General features: G+C 51.8%; 1 protein-coding gene across 3 annotated transcripts in view; it reads left to right on the plus strand.

The window, feature by feature from the left end:
- The window catches only part of LOC111140918 (slit guidance ligand 3), a 589722-nt gene that overhangs the window by 509287 nt on the left and 64920 nt on the right, over positions 1 to 15515 (plus strand). For all 3 annotated transcript variants that reach the window (XM_022493181.1, XM_022493179.1, XM_022493180.1), the window contains 6 exons: positions 1928 to 2078; positions 3051 to 3125; positions 10037 to 10180; positions 11097 to 11240; positions 13841 to 14004; positions 15358 to 15490. In XM_022493181.1, the coding sequence (XP_022348889.1) occupies positions 1928 to 2078; positions 3051 to 3125; positions 10037 to 10180; positions 11097 to 11240; positions 13841 to 14004; positions 15358 to 15490 (811 nt within the window). The remainder of the gene's footprint in view (positions 1 to 1927; positions 2079 to 3050; positions 3126 to 10036; positions 10181 to 11096; positions 11241 to 13840; positions 14005 to 15357; positions 15491 to 15515) is intronic.

A 15515-nucleotide genomic window follows, 5' to 3' on the forward strand; every position in this document is an offset into this window, starting at 1 on the left:
AATCAGAGACCACCAAGTTCATCCGCGATCAGGGATTAGTGTAGGTTGATGAGGTGAGGGGTGAGAAGCCATGAGCGTGGAAGATGGCTGCTTCCTGCCTCCCACTGCCCCCTGCAGGAAAGCGCTGTTCCGCCTACCTCTGCCAAGTTGGACTCTATAATCAGTCCTAGAAAGACCCGGATGAAGGTTTTGTCAAAATCCTGCACATTTGCAGGAAAGCATAGTATTGGTCACACAGGCCCTGGCATCTGCCTGCCTGGGTTCGTCCCTCTGTGGTGTACCAAGGGCCTCAGTCTTCTCATCTGTAAAATGGAGTCACAATAATCTCAAGAATGTTGCAAGGATTAAATGGGCTCCCCCATCTGAATTTTGAAGAATAGTGCCCGGCTCATGGTCCGTGCTCCGTAAAAGTCAGCTATGATCACTAGCTACACGGATGTTTTAGTGGCCTCCGATAGGCCAAATGTTCTACTAGGTTCTGGAAAATAACAGTAGTAGGATCGCAAATGTCCATGCAGCTCTTTTCCTTTCCCCAGAGCCTCTCCACTGTCACAATCTTCCTTGCATTTGCACAACCATCCCCATGAGGCAGGGGCAAGTCCGAGACCCCCATTTCCCACGTGGAGGGGCAGAGGCTAGTAAGTGCCAGAGCCTGGACAAGCCTACGACTGCTAAAGTTTCTGCACTGCTAGCGGCCCACACTGGCCCTACTGTGGATCAGGTCACCAAGGTCTGCCTCAAGCCCTTAAGCAACCCCATGACGTTCACGTTCTCCGAAACGCTCTGGGAACATTCACATATGGGACAGCCGGAGTGCTAGCAGCGCCCTGCTTACACACCGGACAAACGTGGACCAAGCCTGGGTTTCATGCCTAGCACGGTGCTAATGAACCGTTGACCCCTGTCAGCTGGGAAGAACCAGGACTTCCCCAGTGACCACCGCTGGGACTGCTGGTCTCACAAGGTGTGGCCGGGTGCCGAGGGATCATTTCTAATCAGTAAAGCAGCACCCCAGGGCCTGTCCTGAGACGTCACTTGCTGATCCTCTTGCTGTTACTGTGCGATCTCAGGAGAGATTCGATGGCAAAAAAATAAATAAATAACTCTTCATTCCAACCACTCTTAGCTCATCAGAACTGGCTTCTTTTCACTGTAGTTAAACCAACCTTATTCTCAGAGACAGGACAAATCACTTGGACCCTCCCAAGAGTTGTGCTTGTCTTGACAGTTTTTAAGTGTTAATTTATTGCTCTTACTGGTTTTAAAGAGGATCCTCACGCAGCATTCACACACATTTAGGGCCTTGGCCTCCAATTTCCCAGGTCCCCAGCCCTCATTATTGTTTTCCCAGTGCTGAGACCTGGTGTCAGTGGTCGTTGACCTCCATATGCTGGGTCTCCTTTGTTGTTTCATTAGCTGCTTGAGGAGAACTGAGTTTGTGACCCCTTCCTTGACCTCATTCATCCCTACCCTGACACAGCCCCTGTCAAAATGCCATCAAAATCTCTTCATTTGGGATTTTCATGAACGTTTAGAGGGTCCACAGATGATGGGCATCAGGAACTAAGTACTCTCCACCCCAAATTGTAGCCCAAATTCTGCACATGTGCACCTAGGAGCATTTCTCTGAGAACATAAATTTGCATCAGCTTCTCAAAGAGGTTCATGACCCACAAAAGCTTAAGAGCCCACAGAGCTTGAGCCTGGTTTCCCAGAGGACTCAATGAATGACAAAGACCAAATGGAAGTGGGAGGGTGGGATGGGAAGGGCACCAGCCAGGTGGTCACAAATGAAGACAATGCTGTGTCTATGCCTGGGACACCCCCCCCACCACCACCACCACATGTCTCCCAATTGCACTACCCACAGTCTCGGCCCAGTCCGGGCGCCCGGGTGATCCTGACTGCCCTCTTTGGCCCTGCCCAGGCTCAGAGGATTACCGCAGCAGGTTCAGCAGTGAGTGCTTCATGGACCTCGTGTGCCCCGAGAAGTGCCGCTGTGAGGGTACCATTGTGGACTGCTCCAACCAGAAGCTGGCCCGCATCCCAAGCCACCTCCCCGAATACGTCACCGATCTGTAAGTACTACCTGGGCCGGAACTCCCTACGCGGCCCCAAGCACCCTGTCACCCTGAGCCAGCCAGAGCAGTGTCTCTGGGAGGCAGCCCCCTCCCAGCTCAGTCCCATGGGTGCTCTTGGCCATCCTCCAAGTCCTCAGCAGAGGATGCACACCCAGGCACCCCCTACCTACCACCACCTGGAACTGCTTCCTCGAAAGTAAAGACCATTAGTTCATTCTACAGATATTTCCTGAACACCCACTGTGAGCCAGGCACGGCGCTAGGCCCACCGGCTTCCACACTGAGCAAAGCAGACAGTCCCTCCCGGCCCTTAACGAAGCTTATCATGTAACCGAAAGATGGTTCGTAAATAGTTGCCAAAGTCGAGAAGATGCTGGAACAATGAGGTATAGCTGAGCCTCCGGTTACGCTCGTGACTGGAAGGATGTGCTCGTTTGTGCAGAAGCGGGAGAGCTAAAGAGCTACAGCGTGGTAGGGGTGAGGGCGCAGCACGTGCGGGACGGTCAGACCCACATATGGCTCCCATTATCTTCACTTTCTTCTCACTGGGCAAGGTGCATCTCAGACCTCAGTGTCTGATGCTTCACTGTAAAATGGGGTGGGGGGGGAAGGTGCCTGCCTCCTAGGGGTCTAAGAAGATCAAGCAAGAGAATGCAAGCACAGAATTCACCTTGACTCCTGCAGGGAGTGAGCCCTGCATAGACGATGGCGGCCTTCCTGATCAGCGGTGCTCAGGCTAGCGTTCCCTTCCACTTGACACATCACAGAAGCACATGGCCAGGCACAGCCTCCTGGGCCCTCGTGCTCTCCCTGAGTTTTCCCTGGCTCCACTGACCTTGGCTGAATGTGAGGGCCAGGTGGCTACTGAGGTCAAGCCGTGGGGGAGCTGGGAAGGGTTCCATGGAGGGCGGCGGAGGGGGCGCCCCCCTCCCCGGCTCCCACCACCTCATCTGCTTGTTTCCCATGCAGCCGACTGAACGACAATGAGATATCTGTTCTCGAGGCCACCGGTATCTTCCGGAAGCTGCCCAACCTGCGGAAAATGTAAGTCAGGCTCGGGCACCTGGCAGCAGCCTCCGGGCCTGGCCAGGGTCTGTGCTGGGGACTAGAGCAGAAGGCCAGGGCCCCGGTGGCTCCCTCACCCTCTGCTCCAACCCCTCCCAGCCTCTTCCCGTCCCCCCTGCAGGCATGTATTTGGAAGCAGGACAGTAAGGCACAGCCAGGCAGAGACAGACCAAAATGAAACTTCACTGTTTTGGGTTTTGTTTTGTTTTTAATAAAGATTTTACTTACTTGAGAGAGAAAGAGCAAGAACAAGCAGGAGTGGTAGGAGGAGAAGAGGGAGGGGAGAAGTAGGCTGCCTGCTGAGCAGGGAGCCCGATGTGGTGCTCGAGCTCAGGACCCTGAGACTGTGACCTGAATCATAAAAGCAGACGCTTAACTGACTGAGCCCCCGAGGCGCCCCAAAACTTCACTGCTTTTAAATTGCCATGTATTGTGCAGAGTGTCCATTCAGCACTAACCCCAATACTCAGTCCAGGTGCCCTTTGCTTGTCCTCCACCTCCAGCTTCTACCCCAAGGGGTGGCAAGAGGAAGTCAGGTGAGGACCAGCAATGGGATGCAAGAGTCTAGGGGCCAGTGCACTTAGGACTTTTCACAAGGTGACAAATGTTCTGTTTTTAGAAGGCCTCTGGAGGCTTCTGCATCTGGGAGGCGCACTGGAGCGGAAGTGCTAGACCTCTTACACATGGGGCTTCAGCCCAGGTGTCCTTGGCCCTGACCTGAGCCTGACCTCAGGCAGAGGGCCCACATGCTTGCATTGGCTTCTCCAGTGCCAGAGCTGCCCGTCCTCATAACCCTCTCCCTGCCTCCGAGTTTGGGCCAAACAAGAATCATGTGGCTGAGCTAAGGGAGCATTTGTCCCGGGCCAGAGGCCACATTCCCTGCCTCACGCGCATCATCTCTTGTCGTCCTTGTACACCTTCCCGGTGCTGGCCTCACATTGCCCTTTGTCTGGTGGAATGTAGCTGGCAGGGCTTCTTTAAGGCCACACGCCAATAAACGCCGGGGCTGGCACTCCCACTGGGGTTCATCCGTAATCACAGCAGTGTCCAGTGAGGCTTGCTTCCACTCATCTTCCCTTCCCAGGGGCCCTCGTGGAGGTACCCGTACAAGCAGGAGCTCCCTACCCTCTGATTCCCTTCTCCTTGGCCCCTCTCCCTGCTCCCACCCCAGACTCCACACCTCCTGGCCCCAGCATTGGGTTTGCTTCTGGAACAAAGGAAATACAGTCAAGCCTCATCATTCACAAATCCCATAGTTGCTAATTCACTTACTCGCTGAAACTTCTTTGTCATCTCAGAATCAATAGTGGTGCTTTTGTGCTCATTTGTAGACATGGACAAAACAGCAGGGAATTTGAGTTTCCTGCACACCTGTTCTCAGCTGATACCGAACAAGGCCCTGCTCTGATTTCTTGTTTCAGCTCTCAGACTGTAAACTAGTGTGCTTTTCACAGCATATTTGGTACAATATCTTTTTGCATGTTTATGCATCTTGTTGGTGATTTTGACACATACTGCGGCGTCTAGCCTTCCGAAGCATGGGAAGACCGCGATGGGCCTCGTGGAGAAAACATGTGCGTTACTTAGCTTTGTTCAGACACGAGGACCGGTCCTATGGGCTGTGAGTGCAATTCAGTAGATCAACCACATGTATAAAATAAGATGTCTTCCAGCAGAAGCACCCGTCAGGCAAGGTTATGTACTGATCAGCTGACGACAGTGTTGTGACCCGAGGCTCACAGGAACATAACCCTGTATTTCTCCTAGGAGCTGTGGCCTGGCATTCCCTAATTCAGTTTTCCCCAGGACTTTTCAGACTATAACTACGTGAATAATGAGAACTGATGATAAACCTTTATTTTTTGTCATGTGCTCCACTCTTCCACCCATCAGTCCCCTGCAGACCAGAAGGAGAAAGGCCTTCCCCTGCCCTGTGCTGCACCTCCCTCCCTCCCCGCCCACAGCCACCACCTTGCCCGTGGCCTCAGCGATTGCTCTGTAACTGGGAGCAGGAGGGGAGCATTCTGAAGGCACAGAGGAGAGAGGGACACACGTGGGTCCTGGTGAGGATTGTGGTTGTCTGTAGGGTCAAGCTTCGGAGGCTGAGCACAGATATCATCCATCTCCTGCAAGGAAATGTCGTGTTTAATTCAAACCTGAGAAAGACATACTGTTTTAAACCTCAGCAGAGAAACTGCCCTGCCCAGAAGGCAGGTATTAAAATGAGTGAGGTTGCCCAAGTACACAACTATATAGTAAACAGGATAAAGTAGTCTTTGCTTCCTTGGAGAGACATTACCCTCCCATGTGAGATGAGATTCACACACTTGCAATATCTCTCTCATCTTCCCCCTTGTGACATGGACGGGAGACTAGAGAACCATTTCTGTGCACTAAGAAAAACAACCACACGAACACGATACTAAGTGACCCCCAGCCTCAGCATCCAAGCCACAGGAGAGTGGTGGGGACTGCAGCAAAACACAGACCCAGTTCTCGCCGAAAGAGGCAAAGGTCACTGGGTTTGTCCCACTGTTTGCTGTGCTGGAACTCGAAGGTCTGGGCTGCTAGACATTCCCTGTAGCAGCCAGAAATCCAGGTGCAGGCCTTACCTGCATTTGTTCTGAGTTCAGCTTAATCTCCCTCCTGCTGTGTCACCCCAGGAATGCTCTTAACCTTGCTGAGCCTTAGTTACAGTATTTGCATGGTAGAAAGAAATCTACCTTCCTTGTAAGTTATGATGAGGATCAGAAATAAGTGTGAAGAGGTTGTTGAAAGACGTGCCTTTTTGACCGTGGACCTGGGATGGAAAGGTGCAGGAAGACAGAGGAGTACATCTGGGTTGAGGGTGGCTAGCTATATATTTAAAACAGGAGTTGCAAGTTCAAATACTTTCAAGAGCCAGAGAGTAGCAGAGAAGTGGAAAGAAGCTTGGTGCATGGCAATAATAATAGTAATAGAAATAGATAACCACTAACAGTTACGAGACGCTTCACTCCGTGCCAGACTGTACTAATATTAATTCATGTCACTCTCCGCAAGAAAAACAAAAAAGCTTTGGGATTGTTTCATTTTACAAATAAGGAAGCTGAAACACAGAAAGTTAAGTAACTTATCAGAGGTTAAAAATCAAGCAGCGGAGCCAGGAGTGGTAACAGTGTCGATGGGCTGGGGAATGCGTGCACTATCTGAAGGCAGTAATCACGTGTGCGTGCACATGTGTGTGCATAAGTTCATATTCATTGCACTAGCCAACCAGGCGAATGCCGAAGGAACAGATCTGGTCCCAAAGGCCACCGGCTGCAACCACTTATTTAAAATAACCTGATGGCAGCTCTTCTTGTTAAGTAAAGGGTCTTAACTGGGACCCGTTGCTGTCCCCACATTCCCACAGAAGTAGTGGGCCAGCTGGGTCAGAGTAAGGTTAAAGCCAAGTCTGCTGGGCTTCCTCAAGGACTGTGAAGTCAGGGCCCTGAGGTTATGCTCTTGACTTTATTCTGACTGGGCCCAGGAGCCGAGGAGGGTGAGCATAAAGCCAGGTGTTGAAATTCTACTATGCCTTTACCTGTCTTGTTGGAACAATGAGATCTCCAAGAATATCATGTGTACTAAGGGATGTCCTCCCTCCACCCCTGCCGAAGAAAAACATGTATAAGCCATTACCCAAAAGGATTATTGGTACGACTTTTCAAATGACGTCACATTCAGACTGTGGTCACGGCCTCTCAGGCAGACTTCTAGGTCAGTCCTTACACTGAAGGAGGATCTCAGCCACAGCCCTCTAGCCAAAATGAAGTACATGCAGGCACATTTGTTGGCAGTAATTGTGTTTTTAGTAAGAATTTGTTGCCCACCTTTAAAAATCAGGAGTGTTCACGGAAAAAAAAATATCCAAATTTCTGGGATCTCTCAGAAAAGCAGAAGATCTAGCAGAACAGGGCCAAGTGTCTCCAGTTGAGTTAAAGTGAGGAGCAGCTGCCCCGCTAAGTGAGGACATGTGCTTTTCTGGTCACTGGGCTTGTGGACTGGCTATCCCCCTGGACCTGCTTCTTGCATTAAATCACCAGCCTGGGCCCTGGGGACATTTGAGCTTTCAACCCCAGCTTGAAATAGAATTTCCACCTTGGCCTGGGAGAGGTTCATCAAAAGGGTAGACAGGACCTCCCTGCCCTGACAGCATGCAGAGTGTGTGCTCCAGGATGACCCAGTATCCTCAGTTTCTAGAACAAAATCCACTTAGCTCTCTCCCTACTACCCTTTCTTCTGGGACGGGGCTTGAACCAGGATTACAGATGCCTCCCTGCTGCCAGAGTGCATGGGCTGTCTTACAAGCCATGGACTAGAAGAGGCCCAGGCTTGCCTTCTCAAACTCAGGCTTTCCAGGGGAAGCCAGACAAATCCCCAGCCTGCAGGGGCCTCATTGTTTCTCAGGACAGCCAGCAGAGGCAGTGGGTTTGTCACACACTGAGTTTGTCAGGATACTGCCCCTCTGAACTATCCCCTGAACCTGCGTGGGAGTCTCCCAAGGCTGGGCCCTTTCCATATGAGATTCCATCCTCATCAGAGGCAAAGCCAGGATGAAACCATATTTCTTCAGGTGTGTTCATAGATATGAAACTGAGGAGAGGCCACCAGCCTGAGTGGTCCTGGCTTCACATTTTGTGGTCCCTGGGATCTGGGTATCTTCAGGAAGAGAGTACTCTGAGAGTAAGATAGAATCTCTACAAAAGCCGGATGCTTTCGTTTTGTGTGTGGCCTGCTTGCCCCAAGCTGCCTGTAGCTTTGAGCAGCGCTTTGATGAATGGAGAGCCAGCCACAGCCTGGCCTTCTAGAAAATTCTATCCCCTCCCTTTTTGTTCTCCTTATGTTTTCCATTCTCCCAGCCTGAGGAAATCCAATTCACAAACCTTACAGTAATGTGATGTTAATTTTGCTCATTTGAAGAAACAGATGTCAGGAAATGGGAGCGCTCCCCCTTCACGGTTGCTTTAACTCATCTTCATTGCCCGTCCTGTGGACTTTAATTCCCCACGGAGCCTAACTCTCTGGAGCAAAATCCTTCTCCTCCGGCGTTCGTATGAGTTACAGCTACTGGGGGAGACTTTATCTCTCCCATGTCTAATTTGGGAGTAATTTGCAGTCTCCTCTGTGCGCTACCTTCATTCCTGGGTTATCCCAGACCAGGACTACCAGGATTTAATTTTTAAGAAGAAAAGAAAAGAAAAGGCTGAGTTTAAGGACAGCCAGCAAGGATGGGGGTGCGGAAGTCCAGTGAGAGAGTCTCCCAACCCTCTCAGACCTTGGGGGAGGGCGCTGAGGAGTACTGCTCCTGTTTCCTCAGCAGGACAGAGCAGGGAGGGGATCAGGGCCAGGACAGGAGCGCTGAGGGTGCCGATGGGGCTCCAGCTGTTCCCTCTGTACCTGCACACAGGCATGGGCACTGCCATTGCCTTGCAGGCCGTGCCCTGTCTGGGAAGGAGGCAACAAGCTGATGTCGAGCCCATGGGTGCCCAGTCCAGTCGCTGGCTCTGAGCCAGTTCCCGAGGGAAGCCTCACCCCCTGGGATTGCCGTGGGTGAGCCCAGAGCAGCGCACGGGTGCGTGAGGGAAGCAAAAGCACCAGGGGCTCTGTGTGGTGGGGACATGGACCGGGACCTGGAGCCCCGTCCTCACCTCTCTCATTCCCAGCAGGACCATGGGCCAGCCTGTCCACCTCTGGTGAGCCCTGGGTCCTGACATCCTCAGTGTGCTTAGAGGGTTAGCAGGCTCCATCTACACCACCAGATTTCACCATTCACAGAACACCATTCCTTGTGCAAGGCATGGACAGGCTCTTTGCTCCTGAGACTGGATTCTTCCCCCAGTTTGTGTAAACACCATCGCTCTCCACTCCATCCGTCCTGGGATGCCTGGGATGCATTTCAGGCCCGACAGTTTGAGTGGTCCACGGAGGCCCCTTGCCAAGGAGCACCCTGGGGGACGCGCAGCCCTGGGGGCCCTGTAGGAGTTCACAAGAGGCCTAGCATGTGGTGATCAGGCATGGGGGGAGAGGCCTCCTCAGAGCTCGGGCAGGCTTGGAAAGGATGGTCCCAAGTCTTGGTGAGACCATGCTGTTAGAAAATACAATATCCCAAGCCCTGAATCCTACAAAGCAGTAACCGAAGGGTACGAGTATCCACACCACCAAAGGAACATTCACTTAGGAAAGAGGCCGCTCCCTGACGGACTTTTGATGCACCAGAAAGCCTGGCCTCAACCCCAGTTCTATGAGCTGTGTGACACTGAGCAAGTTACTTAAACTCTCTGAACCTCAGTCACCTCATCATAAAATGAAGCAATGATAATACACGTAATACTCTTATGATAGGTGTTATTTGAAGGGTTTGACGTGATTCTGTGGGCCAGACCCCTCACATGGAACCCACTGAGTGATAAGTACTCAGAAAGTAGTAACTAGAAAGTGTCCATTTATATGAAGGATCTCAACTGTAGAGCTAGAAGCTAGAAGCTCTACAAACATCCCACCCCCGCAGAGGGCACATTTTCTATTTTTTTCCTGCCTTCCACTTGAGAAGCACTGCTAGGCGAGAGTTTCTGATGAAAGGAGAAAATCAGTTTGAGACTCACTCTTTTAAATGTGCTCATCCCCAAGGTTTAGAAAAAAGGATCACCCTGAAAAGACTTACGGCTGCACGCGGCCTGTTTCACATGTGAGCTCCACCCTTACAACCTTGCAGGCAGCACCACAGGCACAGGTGCTGAAGACCTCCTGGGAGCCCCAGGGAGCCCCACCATCCAGTTCTCGGTCCAGGGGCACCTAAGAGTCCCCTCTGACTGCAGGGCCCGTGATTCCCTCCCTGCATCCTGACCCACTCTGTCCCCTCCTTCTAGAAACCTGAGTAACAATAAGATCAAGGAGGTGAGAGAGGGTGCCTTCGATGGAGCGGCGGGCGTGCAGGAACTGATGCTGACCGGGAACCAGCTGGAAACGCTACATGGACGCATGTTCCAGGGACTCAGCAGCCTCAAGACTCTGTGAGCGCCTGGAGCCTGGGCCAAGGCTTAAAAGGAGATGGGAGGGCAAGGGACCAGTGGGGGACTATGAGGCTGGGGCGGGCAGCTCCTGGGCCTGTCCCAACAAGCTGAGTCCCTTCCTTCCTGGAGCCAGAGAGGCACTGGATATTTGCCAGCCCTAGATGGACAAGAACTTAGCATGTTCGGCTCCCCAGCCCACACACCCCAAAAAGTCCTTGCCCTGAGGTGTGCACATAGACAGATTCGTGCCGGAAATGTGCTGAGAGAGGCACACACACACTTACCCACTTAGACCCAGACACATGTGCCTAAAAATGACACACTCACAGGCAGCATGCAGATAAGCACAGACACAAACAAGCATGTACACACAAGCTGATGGCCCACAGCCACACCCTTTTTTTTTTTTTTTTTAAAGATTTTATTTATTTATTTGACAGAGATCACAAGTAGGCAGAGAGGCAGGCGGGGATTGGGGGGAAGCAGGCTTCCTGCTGAGCAGAGAACCCAATGCGGGGCTCCATCCCAGGACCCTGGGATCATGACCTGAGCCAAAGGCAGAGGTTTAACCCACTGAGCCCCCCAGGCACCCTCCATAGCCGCACCTTGATTCTCCTTTCTCCTCACAGAAATATACATGCAGACACTGACCACCACACAACATACATGTGCACATGTATGCACTCATGACACACATTTATGTAAAGCACGCACAGTCAAGAGTGTATGCACACATTCATGGGGGGCTGCAGTGGGACCCCACACCCTGCTATCACAGAACAAGCCTCAGCATCGCGACTGGTCTGGACTTGGAGTTGGGGAAAGCATCCCACCTACACACACACACACACTCCCTGTGGCTCGGTGGGGAGAAGATCATGCCTGTGTTCCCTCATCCCCACCCCTCTCTTTGCAGGATGCTGAGGAGTAACCTGATCAACTGTGTGAGCAATGACACGTTTGCTGGCCTGAGTTCAGTGAGGCTGCTGTCCCTCTATGACAATCGGATCACCACCATCACCCCTGGCGCCTTCACCACCCTTGTCTCCCTGTCTACCATGTAAGTCCCCCTGTACCTGCACTGCACACTGACTCTGGGCTCCTCTCCTGCACACCTCTCCCCTAGCAGCTCCCTGCTATGTTTGGCCAAGGTCACCTACCCATTTGTCAACTTAATAACCATTTGCTGGGCTTCCTCTGTGTGCCAGGCACCATCTAGGTGCAGAGGATTCACAGACATGGTCCCTCCTTCCTGGAGCTCATAGCATAGTGAATGATCACAGAACAGAGGTCCACAGTAATAGCAAAACCCAACATAGACCTTGTCAAAGAACACTGGAGCTGTGTTCTGGAAGGTGAGTAGGTGTTAGGTTGTTCAACAGAGTGGGAAGTGCATTTCCTTCTATCAGAAGAACATGTGCAAAGGCCCTGTGGTGGATCACTGCAGAGCAGATGTACGAGACAGAGTATGGTCCAACATGGTCATAGCACAGAGTAAGGGAGGATGAGGTATGAGGCAAGGCAGGAGGGAGGCCAGGGCCAGGATACAGGCTTGCCGTGGACTATTTTGGTCTCCATCTAAAGCATGTCAGGAAGCCACTGAAAGTTTTAAGCAGGCTGGTGACATGGTCTGACAGGGTTTTAAATGATGTCACTGGCTGCTTAAATGTGTGTCAGAACCAGAATTAGAATCTAGCATTCTGGACACCTAAACGAGTGCTCCTACCCAGATAATTCACTGTATTGGTAAAGCGGGCTTTAGAATAGTAAAGTGATGGGATCTAGAGCAAATTTCCTAGGTTCAAACCCTGGCTTTACTTCTCACTAGCTGTGTGGCCTTAGAAAAGTTACTTCCTCTCTGTGTGTTTCGATTGTTCCTTCTCTGTAATCCATCTCATAGGATTGTTATGAGGATTGAATCTGTTAGTAGTTGTAAAATGGACAGGAGGGGTCTGACATATAGAAACTACTCAGCATTTATGATTGCACATAGTATTTCCACGTGGCTCCATTAACCTTAGTTGCTGGTCCATCCTTCTCTCTCTCTCTTCTTCCCAGTGACTCTTTGAAAGACAGAAGAGAAGGCTTTTGGTTGCGTCTCCTATTGCTGCTTCTTGTTCCCGTATCCCGCCTCACTGGGAGTAAAAGCCAAATTATAAATGTCCTGAAGGGCCCACACCATCCGGTCCCTCCTAACCTCCCTCCAGGCCAGCACCGCCCCTGTCAGACTCCTCACTGGCCCGCACGCCCTAGACCCACTCATACTACCTGGAAGAGCCTTCCCCTGGCCTCCTTCCGGTCTTTGCTCAAGTGTGGGTTACCTCACCCTATTCTGCCCCCATGCCATCCCCTCCAGCTCCTCAGCCCAGCCGTGCTGACCTCCCTAGCATGGACCATTTCTTAATTGAACATACAACCAACCTTTGCCTTGTTGATCCGTGCTGTCCACCTCCCATCAGCTGGAATGGAAGTTCCAGAAGGACAGGGATGTGCAGCTCTTCTGTGCACTGCTATGTCCACTATGCCTGTATGTGTGCCTGGCACTAAGTGCCCATCATATACCTGGAGAATCGGGGCATGAATGGAATGAATGAATGACAGCAAGACGGGGGTGGGGCAGGGGGCTAGGAACTGGCACCAGCAGGTTGGTTTATTTGAGCCCACTTTTCACCCCTCCTGTGTGTCTCCACACTGAGAATCCAGAGACACACAAGATGCCCAGAGAGGTAGAGTCACAACACATCAGGGGAACCAGCTTTGACACGAGAAGAAACTTGCCTGACTTGGCACAGCTGGGGCACATCAGTGTCAGGATTCAAACCCAGGCTGTCTGACTCCCAAGCTCTTAATTTGTCCTGTCTTACCACAGCCACTCAGGGCTGTCTGGCCTCTTAGGTAACCTCCCTAAGCCTTACTTCCTTCCTGCGTGAGATGAGAATAATGTCCCATCCATCCTCAGGCTCATGAAGTGCTGAGCCTAGTCCCAGTCCTCTAGCAACACTCACCCGCCCACAGCTGCTCTCCCCTTGTCCCTCCACCAAGCCAGTCACTGCATTCCCCAGGTACATACACAGTGGCAGTGCTGGTGCCAGGCAGGACCCCGGAGACACAGGATGGACAGACAGGTCTGATGCCCACACTGGGGGAGCCGAGAGTCTAAGGAGGGAGGCCAGTATGCGCTCTGTGGGTGCTGTGCCAGCCACACACGTGAATGAGGGAGAAGACTAGGGCAGATGCAACTCCTCATTTCCGTGTAAGCCAGGACTGAAGGAGGAGAGCAAGGAGGCAGCCAGGCAGACAGTAGAGAGAGTCATGCCAGGCGGGGGACCAGTGCCGGTGGGGGTGCTAAGTGTAAGAGAACGTGCTGAGGGGCTAAAGACATTCCACAGCTGGAGCTCAGCAGAAAAGGGAGGGTGTGGCAGGAGGCCACGGTCCTATCGTCCTCAGAGGTCCAGAGTGAGACCCTTGCGAAGATCGCCTCTGGATTCTAGAAGAGAGTCTGCATTTCCTTTCCTGGATATCCTCCCTCCTTCCCCGGAACCCAGAGCAGGCCTCCCTAGAGAGCTGGGCTCCAGGATTGCAGCCCTGGATCCCAAGACCAGCTTCCACGGTAGAAGAGTGGGTACTAACCACTCAGAGAGGCCCCTTCTTTCTTCCCAGAAACCTCCTGTCCAACCCTTTCAACTGCAACTGCCACTTGGCCTGGCTTGGCAAGTGGTTGAGGAAGCGGAGGGTCGTGAGTGGGAACCCCCGGTGCCAAAAGCCATTCTTCCTCAAGGAGATCCCCATCCAGGATGTGGCCATCCAGGACTTTACCTGTGAAGGTGAGGAGGCTGGGCCAGGGCAGAAGGGCAGTACCTGGGAAGCCAAGAAGCATACAAGAGAAGAGAGATGCGGCAGGGAACTTAACAGTCAAGACCCCCTGAGATCTGACATGACTCTACCCTCTGGCATGCAGCTGTGGCTTTGAAGGGCTCTCCAGGTCTGGGGCTATCCATATGGCTCCCTCATGCAAATTAAGAAGAGGGGTCTCTTTCTAAAAGGGATCTCTTTACTTTTGTCAGAAAAGTGTCATAGTACACTGATTTTTTATTTATTTTTTTGGGGGGGGGAAAAAAGTTTATGCAAAAACAGTTTTTTTTTTGTTTTTTTTTGTTTTTTTGGGAAAAAGAAGTTTATGCAAAAACAGTTTTTTTTTGTTTTTTTTGTTTTTTTTGTTTCGGGAAAAAAAAGTTTATGCAAAAACAGGTTTTTTTTGGTTTTTTTTTTTTGGGAAAAAAAAGTTTAAGTACACTGATTTTTTAAAACAAGACACTTTATGGCTATAAGAATACTCTTGTACTAAATGTCTTAATCTATCACATCCACAGTGCCCAATAGATGATGAGGCACCCTTGTGTAGTACGCAACCTACACAACTGTGCATGAGAGCTCTGGCCCTCAATTCTCCTGTCTGTGTCATGAGGCTCATGTATCCTGAGAAACAGACTTCAAGATGAGCTCCTGGGAAATTTCTGTCACTGGCTGGGGGGGTTATGAATACCTGGAGGTCCGAGGCTTTGAGTGTCAGGATTCCCAAGGGCATATTAACATAAATTCAAGCCAGCACAATTTTTACTTGGTCAGCTATAGCTTATCTAAAGACAAATTAACTGGTTTGTAGATTGACTGAGGTTAAGGTGTAATGGGGGCTGGGGACACATTTACCACCCCAGAGGGACTGTGTCCTTGGAAGGAGTAGAGAAAGGGAAGAGAAAGAGGTAGTAGACAGGGCTCTCCGCCTACCCTGGACAGCTCCTTCAGTCAGTTTGGCTTATCCCTGATTGGGTTCACAATAACCTCTTCCCTATCTAATTCTCTGGTTAATCAAGTTTTTAAAGTCTTCATGTAATGTTGAGTGTGGCAGCAGAGGGTACCCTTTTCCCCGACTCAGGCATACGTTCTTTCCCCTTTGCCCATGGAGACCAGCAAGGCTTCTTATTTCTGGTTTGGGCTCCGAGTGGAGGGCTTCCCTTTCCTGAAGACGGCTTGGTCCCTGGCGCCTGGCCTCGCTCACCTGCCCCACTCCCCCGTCCCCCCCCCCCCCCGCCGCCTGGCCCCCCCCCCCCCCCCCCCCCCCCCCCCCCCCCCCCCCAAGAAGTTAGTGTCCCCCATGCTCACGCTGGGATCCTCCACAGGCAATGACGAGAGCAGCTGCCAGCTGGGCCCACACTGCCCTGAGCAGTGCGCCTGCGTGGAGACAGTGGTTCGCTGCAGCAACAGGGGGCTGCACGCCCTCCCCAAAGGCATTCCCAAGGACGTGACCGAACTGTAAGTACCCCCACCCTTGAATCCC

Source organism: Enhydra lutris, unplaced genomic scaffold (assembly GCF_002288905.1).
Source record: "Enhydra lutris kenyoni isolate GAN:26980312 unplaced genomic scaffold, ASM228890v2 scaffoldscaffold5, whole genome shotgun sequence".
Classification (NCBI taxonomy): domain Eukaryota; kingdom Metazoa; phylum Chordata; class Mammalia; order Carnivora; family Mustelidae; genus Enhydra; species Enhydra lutris.